At 39.0% G+C, this 15,381-nt stretch overlaps 1 protein-coding gene across 1 annotated transcript in view; it reads right to left on the bottom strand.

Moving 5' to 3' along the window:
* Positions 1-10,355: 10,355 nt before the first annotated feature.
* LOC133613683 (immunoglobulin superfamily member 3-like) overlaps positions 10,356-15,381 on the bottom strand; it is a 52,640-nt gene continuing 47,614 nt past the window's right edge. Inside the window, exons 11-12 of the mRNA XM_061971395.2 lie at positions 11,742-11,918; positions 10,356-11,603 (exon numbers count right to left, since the gene is read on the bottom strand). Of these exons, the coding sequence (XP_061827379.2) occupies positions 11,855-11,918 (64 nt within the window). The 3' untranslated portion in view covers positions 10,356-11,603; positions 11,742-11,854. The remainder of the gene's footprint in view (positions 11,604-11,741; positions 11,919-15,381) is intronic.

Below are 15,381 nucleotides of genomic sequence, written 5' to 3'. Positions count from 1 at the left end.
ATGTATGTGTATGCTTGCTTTAGTACTATTATCTTGTGTTAATCATATAGCGTTGTTTTTTTTGTTGTTTTTTTTTGTTGCTGTGCTTGCTACCATGTTTCATCATTCCATGTATATACTATCCTCTGGACCCCCTGTCAAAAGCTTCTTCTAGCTTATTTGGGGGACCCTTTCACGTACCAACATCTTTAAATGATGATATTCACTACTATTGTAATTGTTGTATGGTATTGTGAATAATAAACTTGAAAACCTGTGGGTTTTCATGATGAGATACAGAAGACGTTTATAAAGCATGAATTGTTTATGGTTATATGCATAAATAAACAAGCACAAAGCACAGATCAAGCCACCTGCAATGAAGCAAAGCATTGAAATGTGACTCAGTGCTGCTTTTATTGGCCTCTGATTGTCTGCCTCGTCTTCCTCCTTCATCTTGATTATGTGGGTGCAAACCCAGCTGACTGTCATCCATTATTCATGTTCATGTGCCGTGTACTTGACTCACAAACATATTGCAAGAATGGAAAAGTACACACTCCGGGTAAGGCTGCAATGTCTTGAAAGTCACAAAAAGACAGATATTACACAACTTGCACTTTGACACACACACACACACACACACACACACACACACACACACACACACACACACACACACACACACACACACACACACACACACACACACACACACACACACACACACACACACACACACACACACGATGACAAGTACAGTCCTGTCTTTTTGGCTCTTGGATAACAACAGCATGTTTTATCTCTGGAATAAAATAATTGATTTTAATACTAAGTGTGGGGGGAATTGCAATAAATAAATAATGTAAAAAAAAGGTGTTATTTTTTTAATGCAGAATAAATTGGTAACATTGTAACAAAAACGTTTGTAAAAAGTTGTAGTATTGCAATAAGCCATACAAAAATGTAATAAATGTTGTAATATTATGACATGAGAATCAACTTGTATTAACATTATAAGGAAGTCAGAATTTTACCAGAATACTGTAATAATGTGTTAAAAAAAGTTGTCATTTTACAAGAATGAAGTTGTAATATTGTGAGGGGAAATGTTTTCTATTTAAAAAATAAAGTTTGAATATTATAATAATAAAGTTGTATCTGTTATATGACAAAAAGTCTGAATTATACAAAAAATGTATTCATTTTTAATTCATCCGCCAATCTATTCATAAAATAACGTAATAACATTAAGAATAAGAATAAGATGATTACATTTTAACAAAAATATGTAATTAATTTTAAAAAAGTTGCTATATTACCGGTAAGTGTAAACATTTTGTTTTGGGTGGAATAAAATGTTTAAATTATAATAAAAAAATTTTTTAATTAGTAACACTGTTTGGTGAAACATTTTATTTTCTTGAAAAAAAAAAGAAAAGACAATCGTACGAATATCAAGTGGAGAAATTTAGAAAATAAAAAGGAAATATTGGGTAAAAAAATATGTATATATAATTTTTTGAGTATTGGTAATATTGTGAAAATGTAAAATTGTAATTAAAAAAAGTTGCAGTATTACCAGAATAACATCATGACAAGCTGTAATAACACGATAATAAAGTCAGAATGAAAAAAAAAAAAGTTTCATAGTGTGGAAAAAAGTTGTCATTTTACAAGGATAAGGTGGTAATATTGCAAGTGGGAAAATACTGTACTTTAAAAAGGTGTGACTATTATGAGAATAAAGTTGTAATATAATGATAAGAAATCTGAATTTTATGAGAAATAAATCCTATTAGGCTCATTTATTTTTGCGAGAATAAAGATGTATTACCTGGAAAAAGCTTCACGTTACGAAAATGAAATTGTAATATAGTAAAGGAAAGAAAAATATAAAAAACTATTCATAAATTTGAGAATTAAGTACAATTACTCCAGAAAAATAAATTTGTCATTAAAAGGAAAAGTAAATATAAGTAATATTTAGGGCTGTCAAACAATTAAAATATGTAATCGCGATTAACCGCAGTTTGTTCATAGTTAATGCAAAATTAATCGCCATTCGCAGATTAATATAATCTGTTGTCATTATTGAGTGTACCGTACAAAGATAATTTTAAAATGTTATTACCATGACAAGACAATTAGTTTGCTTTAATGAAATGTTTTTAAACGTTATGCTATTTTACACAGCTCAACACAAAATGAACAAAAAAAACATGCTTTTAAAGAGAATTTAAAAATGACCTGCAGTGCGTTCGTGTCTTGCTAGGTTTTGTATTTTGTAGGAATACAATATTTGTATTCCTGTTGTAGGAGTACTTTTCAGAGGAGGAGAGGAGCTACACTTCCATGTTCAGATACCAGTTTTATGCATTAACAACACAAAATGTGGATTGTTACAATCATGGTTTGATTGTCAAAGATGTTTGGTAATGTAATCTGTGATATTTCTACCTAAATAACGGCTTCTGATATTTTGTACATTACATGTTGTACAATTTAATCGTATTCATATCGCTGCATGACAACATTCCGTTTTTATGAATGAAATGTAATATTGCGCCTGCTAAAAATTCTTTAAATGCGGACTACCAATCAGAATAAGTTATAATAACATTATGATAATAAAGTCAGAATTAAAAAAAAAAAGTTGCAATAATGTGTGGAAAAAAGTTGTCATTTTACAAAGATAAAGTGGTAATATTGCAAGTCCCCAAAAGGGAATAAGCGGTAGAAATGGATGGATGGATGTAAAACACTATTTTAAAAAGGTGTGAATATTTTGAAAAAAAAAAAAGTTGTAATATAATAAGAAATCTGAATTGTATGAGAAAAAAAATCCTATTAAGCTAATTTATTTTTGCAAGAATAAGGATGTATTACTTGAAAAAAGCTTCACTTTACAAAAATTAAATTGTAATATAGTAAAGGAAAGAAAAATACCAAAAACTAGTCATAATATGAGAATTAAGTACAACTACTTCATAATAATACATGGAAGTCGTCATTAAAAATAAGTTAATATAAGTAATATTTAGGGCTGTCAAACAAAATATTTAGTCCCGATTAATCGCAGTTTGTTCATAGTTAATGCAAAACTAATTGCGATCCGCAGATTAATATTATCTCTCGTCATTATTGAGTGTACCGTACAAAGATAATTTTCAAGTTTTTTTACCATGACAAGACAATTAGTTTGCTTTAATGAATTTTTTTTAAACGTTATGCTATTTTACAGAGCTCAACACAAAATGGACAAAAAAAACATGCTTTTAAAGAGAATTTAAAAATTGCCTGCAGTGCGTTCGTGTCTTGCCAGATTTTGTATTTTGTAGGAATACAATATTTGTATTCCTGTTGTAGGAGCACTTTTCAGAGGAGGAGAGGAGCTACACTTCCATATTCAGATACCAGTTTTATGCATGCAAATATATATGTAATGATCCAGGCAACGGATCATAACAGTACCCCCCTCCTCTTCACCTGTTCCCGGGCACTAATACAAGAGATATTTAGTACTGTTTTTAACGCTTAACGCAACTGTTACGTTTGATGATTCCTGGTTCCCTGTGTTTGTCTTGCGCTACGTCCCGCCTTAGCGTTCCTCGTGAGCTATCCTGTTAGCTTCCCCTGCTTCCTGTCGCTCCGCCGCATCCTGGAAGGACGACCCCCGGCAACCTCATGCCTTATTATGACGATTCTGCTATTATAAACTACCGAGTAGAGGTGTTGCTTTTATTTACTTTCATTTTTCGGTCGTGAAAATACTAGGAATTGGCCTTTAATTAATGGCTTGTTGCAATCAACCCCCGGTAGTAGAAGTGTCGGAACTATTGACTCATATTTCATGGCTGCGAGCCTTACGAGATGCTCGCTGTCAGCGTAGTAAAGTAAATAAATCCCCACGACTTCTTTAATCCGCCACACCGCTCTGCTCGCTCTTCAAATGCACGCTTCCTCCTTTTGAACCAGGCAGGCCTCGTAGCAAAAAAGGTTTTAATTGATGCCATCGCTGCTCGGAGCGCCGCCCTCCGTTAAAACATGCTTCACATACGCTGATCAGCACCGCCTATTAGCACATCAAAGGGGTCGGAGAGGGGGGGGTTTAGTTTTTTTTGCCGTGAACTGAACCACCGATTTTTGATGATGCTAAGTATTTTGGAATAAAAAAGGCTAATCGGCCAATTTCCTTAAACGTGTTAAAAGATCATCGTCATCATCAAAAGGGGCGGAAGGCTCTTTGAGTACATTGGGAGTGGAGTGGTTCATGTAGCGTACTTTCACACCATTGATGGTTGTTGAGTGTACACGATAGGGACGGGAATCCGACAGCAACTCACGATTCAACTCTGACTCTTGGAGGGATGATTCGATTCAAACTAGGGCTGGGCGATGTATCGAGTTTTTAAGATATATCGATATATATTTTTATATGATTTAAGAAAATATCGTAAAATCGCTATAATTAATTTCACGTCAAAATGACCAAACGCCGCTTATTTGTTGTGTTCCTTCAATCAATCAATCAATCAAAGTTTACTTATATAGCCCTAAATCACGAGTGTCTCAAAGGGCTGCACAAGCCTTGTTCTCCCCCGCTCCCCCTCCATGGGCTACTAAACCCCTCCCCTTTCTCCTTCCAGACGTGCTTGCACATATAAGAACATCCATGATTGGTTGGTTGTTTACTAGGATGAATCACGATTGGTTGAGATTAAAGCAAAACATTAGGGACAAGCCAATCAGAGGCAAGATAGGGCGGGTCTTGGAACCAGGAAAGGAAATCGCAACAGACATCCCAAATGGCGACGAGAGAGTCGTAGAGGAGAATATTTAAGCGGGCAATTTATATATTAAAAAAAACTAGTGGAAGTTACAGTTAATGTTATTCTATTCTGTGTTATATGTGTTTTATGTTGCACGATTGCACCAAGTAAAATTCCTAGTTTGTAAACCCGTTCTCAATCAATGGCAATAAAAACTATTCTGATTCTGATATATTATGTTGGGATATAATTAAGATAATGAAGGATGAAGTGATTAAGAAATGTTTAGTATATATAGATGCTTAGAATAGGCCGTGCAACTAGTCCATCCATCCATCCATCCATCCATTTTCTACCGCGTATTCCCTACGGGGTCGAGGGGCGCTGGATCCTATCTCAGCTACAATCGGGCGGAAGGCAGTGTACACCCTGGACAAGTTGCCACCTCATCGCAGGGCCAACACAGATAGACAGACAACATTCACACACTAAGGCCAATTTAGTGTTGCCAATCAACCTATCCCCAGGTGCATGTCTTTGGAGGTGGGAGGAAGTACCCAGAGGGAACCCACGCAGTCACGGGGAGGACATGCAAACTCCACACAGAAAGATCCAGAGGCCGGGATTGAACTAGACTAGCCGTGCAACTAGTCATATCCTCTAAATTCCAGTTGGAACTGGGTCCAAGTTCAAGCATACGCACATTCACTCTTATTGCCCACATTCCTGCCACTGTTGACGTGGCTTCTTTGCCGAGGTCTGGAGGACAACACCAGATATAAAGTCGGAGTCCAGGGAGGAGAAAACAGAGGAAGATTCCACGCCTGGAAGAAGGCACCTCATTGAATATTCATACATTGTGATATATATTGTAAGAGCGCGAGGGGAAGGGCGTGTCCGGACGGCCCTGTGTAAGTTGCCGTGTTGAATGCCACTTGGGACAGATAGCGCTCAGACAAATTGTATTAGAATTGTATCCAATAGGGAGTAAATACTTCTGATTTTAAGTTTATACACCGTGTCCTCTTTAAACATCTTCTGGCTCCAGATTAAACGAATACGTCGACAGATGGCAGAATTATTCTCTTCTTTAGATTTTTCTTTTAGCGATGTAGACCACGTCCAGGAAACCCACAATGCGTCTACTTGGCCACATTTGGACAAATGTATGCGTCTGGATCATACTTGCCAACCCTCCCAATTTTTCCGGGAGACTCCTGAATTTCAGTGCCCCTCCCGAAAATCTCCCGGGGAAACCATTCTCCCGATTTTCACCCGGACAACAATATTAAGGGCGTGCCGTGATGGCACTGCCTTTAGCGTAACTCTACAACCTGTCGACGCGTCTGCTTTTCCACCATACAAACAGCATGCCGGCCCAGTCACATGTTGTATGCGGCTTCTGCATACACACGTAAGTGACTGCAAGACATACTTGACCAACAGCCCTACAGGTCACGCTGAGGGTGGCCGTATAAACAACTTTAACACTGTTTCAAATATGCGCCACACTGTGAACCCACACCAAACAAGAATGACAAACACATTTCGGGAGAACACCCGCACCGTAACACAACATAAACACAACAGAACAAATACCCAGAATCCCTTGCATCCCAAACTCTTCCAGACTACAATACACACCCACGCTCCTCCCCAACCCCTCCCACCTCAACCCTCCTTTCCATTCTCCTGAATTTGAAGGTCTCAAGGTTGGCAAGTATGGTCTGGATAAAACATTCAATTGAGTTGTGTACCATGTAAGCCCAAATCTAAACTGGTTTGCACAAGAAATGCTGCCAAAAAATGTATGCCGAATTAAATTAAGTCACTTACTTGGAGCTGACCAGAACCGTACGTGTGTGACAGTCCATTACATCGTCGACTGGGAATTAAAAAGCGCCTGCCTGCAAATTTATTTTTTAACTGTTTGATACATGTTGCATTATTTGCACAGCTATGTTATTTATTTTACATAGAAAGAATGTGTTTCTATTTTATTTATGTTATGTAATTCTGTGCTACTTAAACAGTTTATTTTCTGTGCTGTTAATACCCATCTTGACTAACTGGGTTAATAAAAGTGTTTACAGTACAGTTGTCATTCACTTCAATGTCAGTGAATTTCACTCAAAAATTAATATCTTTATATGTATACTTTCACCGGAAAATATATTGAGATATATATCGAATATCGAGTTTAAGTAAAAATACATCAAGATATACTTTTTCGTCCATATCGCCCAGCCCTAATTCAAACAGATTCTCGCAATACATTGTTTGGTGTAAAAACGATTATGAAACCTTTTCCAAGCATGCAGGTTACAAAAGCTCCTCTTGGCTTCAGCAAGTAAGCGCGTAAATAGCCTACAAAACGTCTTTTAAAAAAATGTTTCTTGAAAAAAAACATTTTGTCGATTTGCAATCAGAATAAACATAAATTGCGATTCATTTTCTCGGCAACCCTAATACACAAAAGAAACCTCAGCCTTCACCAAAAAAAATGTTCCTCTCAAAATTGGAAGTGGTGTAAAAGTCACCTGTGATGTGTTTTTCAACAGACATGGATGAAAAAGTAAGATCAGTGGCAGTCGCATGCTGAGCTGGATGTAATTAGATGGAGTCTGGCACCTCATGATTAAAAGAATACTCCTGCCACGATCTCAGGAAGGCTCATTTAGACTCTACAAGACCGAGTGGACTTTGCCATGGTTTTGTGGCCTCAAGCGAGCGTATGTCACTCTGATGATGTGTGACAGACCTGTTCCATTGGAGAAGCTGCTGTGGTAAAATGCTATTTACGGCATAAGGATGGGACAAGATATACCCCCTTGTCACCCACTACTGCATATAGGAACTAGGGCAGGGGTCGGCAACCAAAAACGTTGAAAGAGCCATACTGGACCAAAAATACAAAAAAACTAATCTGTCTGGAGCAGCAAAAAACGAAAAGCTGTATAACAGTCTTATAATGTAGGCAACACATGATGTCAGTGTCTATTTTAGCTATAATAGCCTACTATCAAAATGACTACGTGTCGCAGGCTGAGGCAAATGTTCGTTGACAAAAATGTTGAATGTGTGTCTGCTGGGAGGACGAATGGAGCATTTCGAGATGTGAGGGTCAGGGCAATCCTCCGATTACAGGGTATCGGCAATCCTCCTTTGCGTCCTCTCTATTGCACTTGCGGATTCTGTCATCTAGACCAGTGGTCCCCAACCACCGGGCCGCGGACCGGTACTGTACCGGGCCGCACAAGGAAAAATTTTTTTTTTATTTTATTTATTTATTTATTTTAAATTAAATCAACATAAAAACACAATATATACACTATATATCAATGTATATCAATACAGTCTGCAGGGATACAGTCCGTAAGCACACATGATTGTATTTCTTTATTAAAAAAACAAATAAATAAAAATAAAATAAAATCACCCACCCCCCGGTCCGCGGGACAAATTTTCAAGCGTTGACCGGTCCGCAGCTACAAAAAGGTTGGGGACCACTGATCTAGACGAATGACTAATTCAATCAGTGCATCAATGGTGGCAGTTTCGTCACAGGTAGCAAGTTGGTTCTTAATGCGACCATTTAACCCATACTTGCCAACCCTCCCGATTTTCCCGGGAGACTCCCGAATTTCAGTGCCCCTCCCGAAAATCTCCCGGATTTCCACCCGGACAACAATATTGGGGGCGTGCTTCAAAGGCACTGCCTTTTGCGTCCTCTCTCACCTGAAAAGGAGACTATTATATATGTCCCCGTTATCCATAGGTTTATCTATAACCCATAAAGTAGGCAGGCACGGAGCTATTTCTCAGCGTGTGTTTATTCCAGCCGACACGTTAATACACTGACACACAACATCCGGATTCCCATCATGCATTGCTTCAAAACTACGGCAAGTAGTAATGTCCAAAAACATAACAGAGACGAAGCAGAAGAACGAAGAAGAGACATGGCGACGACGAGTAAGAAGAAGTACGCTTGCAATTTCCAAAAATGATTGGAAAAAATAATTTCAGTTCATCCAGGACAGCTCGAAGGGGAAGGGGTATGCTGCCTGCAAATTTTGTAGATCAGACTTCTCCATTGAACATGGTGGCCGAACGGATAATATATATATATATATATATATATATATATATAAGAAATACTTGAAAATATATACACCCCCGCTACCCCTTAAAACAGAAAGCGGCTTGAAGATGATCTGTAAAACATAATCTATGCAACATTTTGACCAAAGAACTACCATTACATGTTGTGTAGACCACAAGGAAGTGTTTCACATTTAGAAAAAAATATATAATAATATGACTCCTTTAATGCGCCCGAAAATCCGGTTTGCCTTTGAAATGAAAAAGGATCGAAAATAGACCATTCATTGGCAGTGCGCCTTATAATCCGGTGTTCCCTATGGTCCGGAAAATACGGTAATAGAAATAGCACACAGAAGGTGCTACACTGCAACGCTGGGACTGAGCCACAGGCAACGAGAAGCGTGAGTGGAGCCAAAGCAGAGGAGATGAACACGACTAGAAGGGTGAATCATCAGGAATCTACTGGCGCCTAGTGAAGGAACTGGAGAGCTTCAGTACTGTAGGTAATGAGCCTTAGGTGTGCGTGCAGGTGGCTACAAACATGACACAGTACATAAGGGTGGAAAGACCAAAACACATTGAGAAAGAAAGACCAATACATGGATGACTGAAGGGAAAAAAGACCAACACTGGGCATGCATTAAAGAAAAAAAGACCAAACAGAGGAGCGACTCCAAAAATAAGGACGAGAGGAAGTGGACATTGGAAAAAAAGACCAATACAGACAAGGCATGTGGATGCAAAAACCTATACATGGAAGACATTGGTGCATGGAAAAACATAATTAGATATAAGATATTAGAAAAGAAAGAACAACACGGATACTATTTTGAAAACAAATAAAGCAATACAGGGAAGGTGTCGGAGAGCTAAGGCCAATACAAGAAGAGAGTAAAGGGACTGTAAGGACAATACAGGGAGGACTGTCAGGAACTCGCATGGCTGCGTTTTTTTTGTGACCCCAAGATGCAGGGAACAGGAGAACGATGTGCAGGTGAGAGTCTTTTAATATACTCACAAACAGGGAGAAGCAGTCGTGCATGCAAACGGTCCCAAACATAATCAACCCCTCGAGCACTGAGGAACAGGCGGGGCAGGCATAAATAGTTGCCTGATTGGCAACTGCAACCAGGTGTGCCAGGCTGCCAATCAGGGACAGGTGAGGGAAACGAGCGCTCAGGGTGACAAGCAGGAAGGGGAATAAACACCAAACAAGGAACCACCACCAGAAGTGAAGTGACAGATAGTCACAAAGACAATATAAGAGACAGTCCAATATAGGAGGTAGTAGTGGTGGAACAATACCAATATTTTGGTACCGGTACCGTAACTAAAATTATTTTGATACTTTTCGGTACTTTTCTAAATAAAGGGGACCACAAAAAAAAATGCATTATTGGCTTTATTTAAACAAAAAATCTTAGGGTACATTAAACATATGTTTCTTATTGCAGTTAAATAAAATAGTGAACATACAAGACAACTTGTTTTTTAGTAGTAAGCAAGCAAAGACTCCTAATTTAGCTGCTAACATATTGTGTCATTTTCCATTCTATTATTTTGTCAACATTATTAAGGACAATCGGTAGAAATGTATGTATTAATCTACTTGTTCATTTACTGTTAATATCTGCTTACTTTCTTTTTTAACATGTTCTATCTACACTTCTGTTAAAATGTAATAATCACTTATTTTTTCGTTGTTTGATACTTTACATTAGTTTTAGATGATACCACAAATTTGGGTATCAATCCGATACCAAGTAGTTACAGGATCATACATTGGTCATATTCAAAGTCCTCATGTGTCCAGGGACATATTTACTGAGTTTATAAACATAATATACATTTTTTTTAAACGAAAGATGTTGTGATGCCAAAAAATATCGACGTAATCATAGTAGTATCGACTAGATACGCTACTGTACTTGATATCATTATAGTGGATGTCAGGTGTAGCTCCACCAATGGCAATTGTTTACATTTCGACACCGGTGAGCTACAGTGTGCAGTGAAGCATGTAAGAAACTTTATTCGTCGCCATGGAGGCGAGGATTAGTGATTTAGAAGTAGCTAAAAACACTGCAGACTGGGGATAGACGTTAGCCGCTAGCTAGCTAGCCATGTCCTAAAGCACCTCTTCCTGAGGGTGTTTCAGTGTTATAACTTCACCTTCATCATTAGTTTTTAAGCCAAAATGCGTCCGTTCTCCCTTTTCTGTCTACACACTGTGTCTGCTTGTAAGTACTCAGTGATTGTGCGCTGCCGAACATGCCTGTCTGTTCGTAAAACCAGCAACGACACGGCGGGCGCAACGGGGTGCGGGACCGGTACGTTTCAGAGACGATATAGTCCCGAAAATGATTCATTAGTATTGCGGTACTATACTAATATCGGTGTACCGTACAACCCTAGTAGATAGACTGAGAAAGAAAGACCAACACAAGGAATTTCATAGTGTTCAAAAGCAGATATATCATTAATAAGACAAGTATTTGGTGTGTGCAAACATGAGTGGTGTGAATACTTCGCCATGGTTTATACTGTACTCTGTTTGTCAGCTAATTAGCGACACGCATCAGAGCTGCAGCAGCTGTGGGACACACACACACACACACACACACATAACCACACACAAAGACGAGACATAGACAAACGCTGGCGGCAGTTGATGGGCTCACAGGAGCATTGTGGCCGGTGAATACGGGAAGAGGAGCATCCAAACCACGGCTGATGAAGACGTCTCTGCGTGAATAGAAAGCAGGCATCCATCAGAAAGTGAAACGCAAACAAACGCCAACACTTCATGCGGCATCAAAGCTGCGTGTGGAAGTATTGAGCGACTCAAATGTGCAGATGTAGACTAAAGAAAAGAGTCAACACCATCAAACTGTCTGTTTGCTGCGAGGCTGTGTTTGATTGGACATCCTCCTGGACGTGTCTTCTTGCAGGCTGGCCGGGCAAATAGACACAATCTCCCCAACGGCTGGAGCTGCTTAGGTATCTGCAAGTTTTGATTTGGTTTCCTCATCTGATGATGTTGCCATGGCGACCTGAAGGCTAGAGGAAAGGAAGACATCTCATGTACAGTAGTGGTTGTTATTGGAGACGTGGAGAAAAAAGAACACACCGCTTGTGAAGGGGGAAGACGATGCTGTGACGTGGTGGTTTTTATGGGACTGGACAAAACAATTAGAAAGACCAATGCAAGGATGATATGAGGAAAGGAAAAAAAGACCAAGGGAAAACATAGGAAATGGAAGACCGATACAATGAAGATGTCCGGTATGAAAGGCCGATACAGCAACGACATAAGGATGGAAGTAGTGAGACAGGAAATATATAGAAAAATAGAGAGAAAACAATGAAGGGACGCAACCAATACAAAGAAGACACCGGGGAAAAAGGACCAATACAGAGATGACATTGGGGAAGAAGGACGAGTACAAGGAATACAGTAGTGGGGTGGAGGGTACCAATTCAAGGTAGGCATACTGTAAGGATAGACAGGCCATCACAGGGAAAACATTGGGAAAAACAGACCAATATAAGGAGGAACTAAGTACGACAGAATCATACAGAGAAGACCATTAGAAAGGTAGACCGATACAGAAATTACAGTGGCAAAGTCAGACCAACACAGGATCAATACAGGGAAGATACTCAGGAAGTAAAACAAAAATAAAAAATACAAGGTTGGCACATGGTAGGGAAAGACAGGCCAATACAGGGTAAACATTTGGGAAAAACAGACCGATACAAGGAAAAACTAAGAAACACAGAAAAATACAGAGAAGACCATTAGAAAGACAGACCAATACAGGAATTACAGTGGCAAAGTCAGACCAACACAGGAAAGACACTCACAAAGACAGACCAATGCAGAAAAATACAGTGGCAGAGTCAGACCAATACAGGAAAGACACTAGAAAAGGCCGGGCAATATAGGTAAGACGAATCAATATGCGGAAGACACAAGGAAAAAAAGACCAACACAGGGAAGATACTAGGGAAGTAAAAAAAATCCAAAGGTTGGCATACTGTAGGGAAAGACAGGCCAATACAGGGAAAACTTTGGGAAAAACAGACCAATACAAGGATAAACTAAGAAAGACAGAACCATACAAAGAAGACCATTAGAAAGATAGACCAATACAGAAATTACAGTGGCAAAGTTAGACCAACACAGGAAAGACATTAGAAAAGACCGAGCAATAGATGTAAGACACATCAACATGGGGGAAGACACTAGGAAAGACAGACCAACACAGGGAAGATACTAGGGAAGTAAAACAAAATACAAAGGTTGGCATACTATAGGGAAAGACAGGCCAAAACAGGGAAAATTTGGGCAAAACAGACCAATACAAGGAAAAACCAAGAAACACAGAACCATACAGAGAAGACCATTAGAAAGATAGACCAATACAGAAATTACAGTGGCAAAGTCAGACCAATACAGGAAAAACACTCGCAAAGACAGACCAATGCAGAAAATACAGTGGCAGAGTCAGACCAATACAGGAAAGACACTAGAAAAGACAGAGCAATATAAGTAAGACACATCAACATGGGGAAGACACTAGGAAAGACAGACCAACACAGGGAAGATACTAGGGAAGTAAAACAAATACAAAAGTTGGCATACTGAAGGGAAAGACAGGCCAATACAGGGAAAACTTTGGGAAAAGCAGACCAATGCAAGGAGAAATTAGAAAGACATAACCATACAGAGAAGACCATGAGAAAGATAGACCAATACAAAAACTACAGTGGCAAAGTTAGACCAACACAGGAAAGACACTAGAAAAGACTGAGTAATATAGGTAAGACACATCAACATAGGGAAGACACTGGGGAAGTTATAAAAATACAAAGGTTGGCATACTGTAGGGAAAGACAGGCCAATACAGGGAAAACATTGGGGAAAAACAGATCAATACAAGGAGAAACTAAGTAAGACAGAACCATACAGAGAAGACCATTAGAAAGACAGACCAATACAGGAATTACAGTGGCAAAGTCAGACCAACACAGGAAAGACACACACAAAGACAGACTAATGCAGAAAAATACAGTGGCAGAGTCAGACCAATACAGGAAAGACACTAGAAAAGACCGGGCAATATAGGTAAGACACATCAACATGGGGAAGACACTAGGAAAGACAGACCAACACAGAGAAGTACAAAAATACAAGGTTGGCATACTGTAGGGAAAGACAGGCCAATACAGGGAAAACATTTGGGAAAAACCGACCAATACAAGGAAAAACTAACAAAGACAGAACCATACAGCGAAGACCATTAGAAAGACGTACCAATACAGGAATTACAGTGGCAAAGTCAGACCAACACAGAAAAGACACTCACAAAGACAGACTAATGCAGAAAATACAGTGGCAGAGTCAGACCAATACAGGAAAGACACTAGAAAAAACAGAGCAATATATGTAAGACACATCAACATGGGGAAGACACTAGGAAAGACAGCCCAACACAGTAGTAAGAAGTAAAAAAAAAAAAAAAAAGGTTGGCATACTGTAGGGAAATACAGGCCAATACAGGAAAAACTTTGGGAAAAACAGACCAATAAAAGGAGAAACTAAGAAAGACAGAACCATATAGAGAAGACCATTAGAAAGATAGACCAATACAGAAAATACAGTGGCAAAGTTAGACCAACACAGGAAAGACACTAGAAAAGACCGAGCAATAAAGGTAAGACACATCAACATGGGGAAAACACTAGGAAAGACAGACCAACACAGGGAAGATACTAGAGAAGTAAAACAAAATACAAAGGTTGGCATACTGTAGGGAAAGACAGGCCAAAACAGGGAAAACATTGGGAAAAACGGACCAATACAAGGAGAAACTAAGAAAGACAGAACCATACAGAGAAGACCACTAGAAAGATAGACCAATACAGAAATTACAGTGACAAAGTCAGATCAATACAGGAAAAACACTTGCAAAGACAGACCAATCCAGAAAATACAGTGGCAGAGTCAGACCAATACAGGAAAGACACTAGAACAGACTGAGCAATATAGGTAAGACACATCAACATGGGGAAGACACTTGGAAGGACAGACCAACACAGGGAAAACACTAGGGAAGAAAAAAAATACAAAAGTTGGCATACTGTAAGGAAATACAGGCCAATACAGGGAAAACTTTGGGAAAAACAGACCAATACAAGGAGAAACTAAGAAAGACAGAACTATACAGAGACTACCATTAGAAAGATAGACCAATACAAAAACCACAGTGGCAAAGTTAGACCAACACAGGAAATACACTAGAAAGGACCGAGCAATATAGGTAAGACACATCAACATGGGGAAGACACTAGGAAAGACAGACCAACACAGGGAAGATACTAGGGGAAGTAAAACAAAATACAAAGGTTGGGAAAAACAGACCAATACAAGGAGAAACTAAGAAAGACAGAACCATACAGAGAAGACCATTAGAAAGATAGACCAATACAGGAATTACAGTGGCAAAGTCAGACCAAT

The sequence above is a fragment of the Nerophis lumbriciformis genome, linkage group LG13 (assembly GCF_033978685.3).
Source record: "Nerophis lumbriciformis linkage group LG13, RoL_Nlum_v2.1, whole genome shotgun sequence".
NCBI classification, from domain to species: domain Eukaryota; kingdom Metazoa; phylum Chordata; class Actinopteri; order Syngnathiformes; family Syngnathidae; genus Nerophis; species Nerophis lumbriciformis.
Note: the sequence above shows the minus strand (reverse complement) of the source record. Positions and strands in the feature narration are given on the sequence as shown.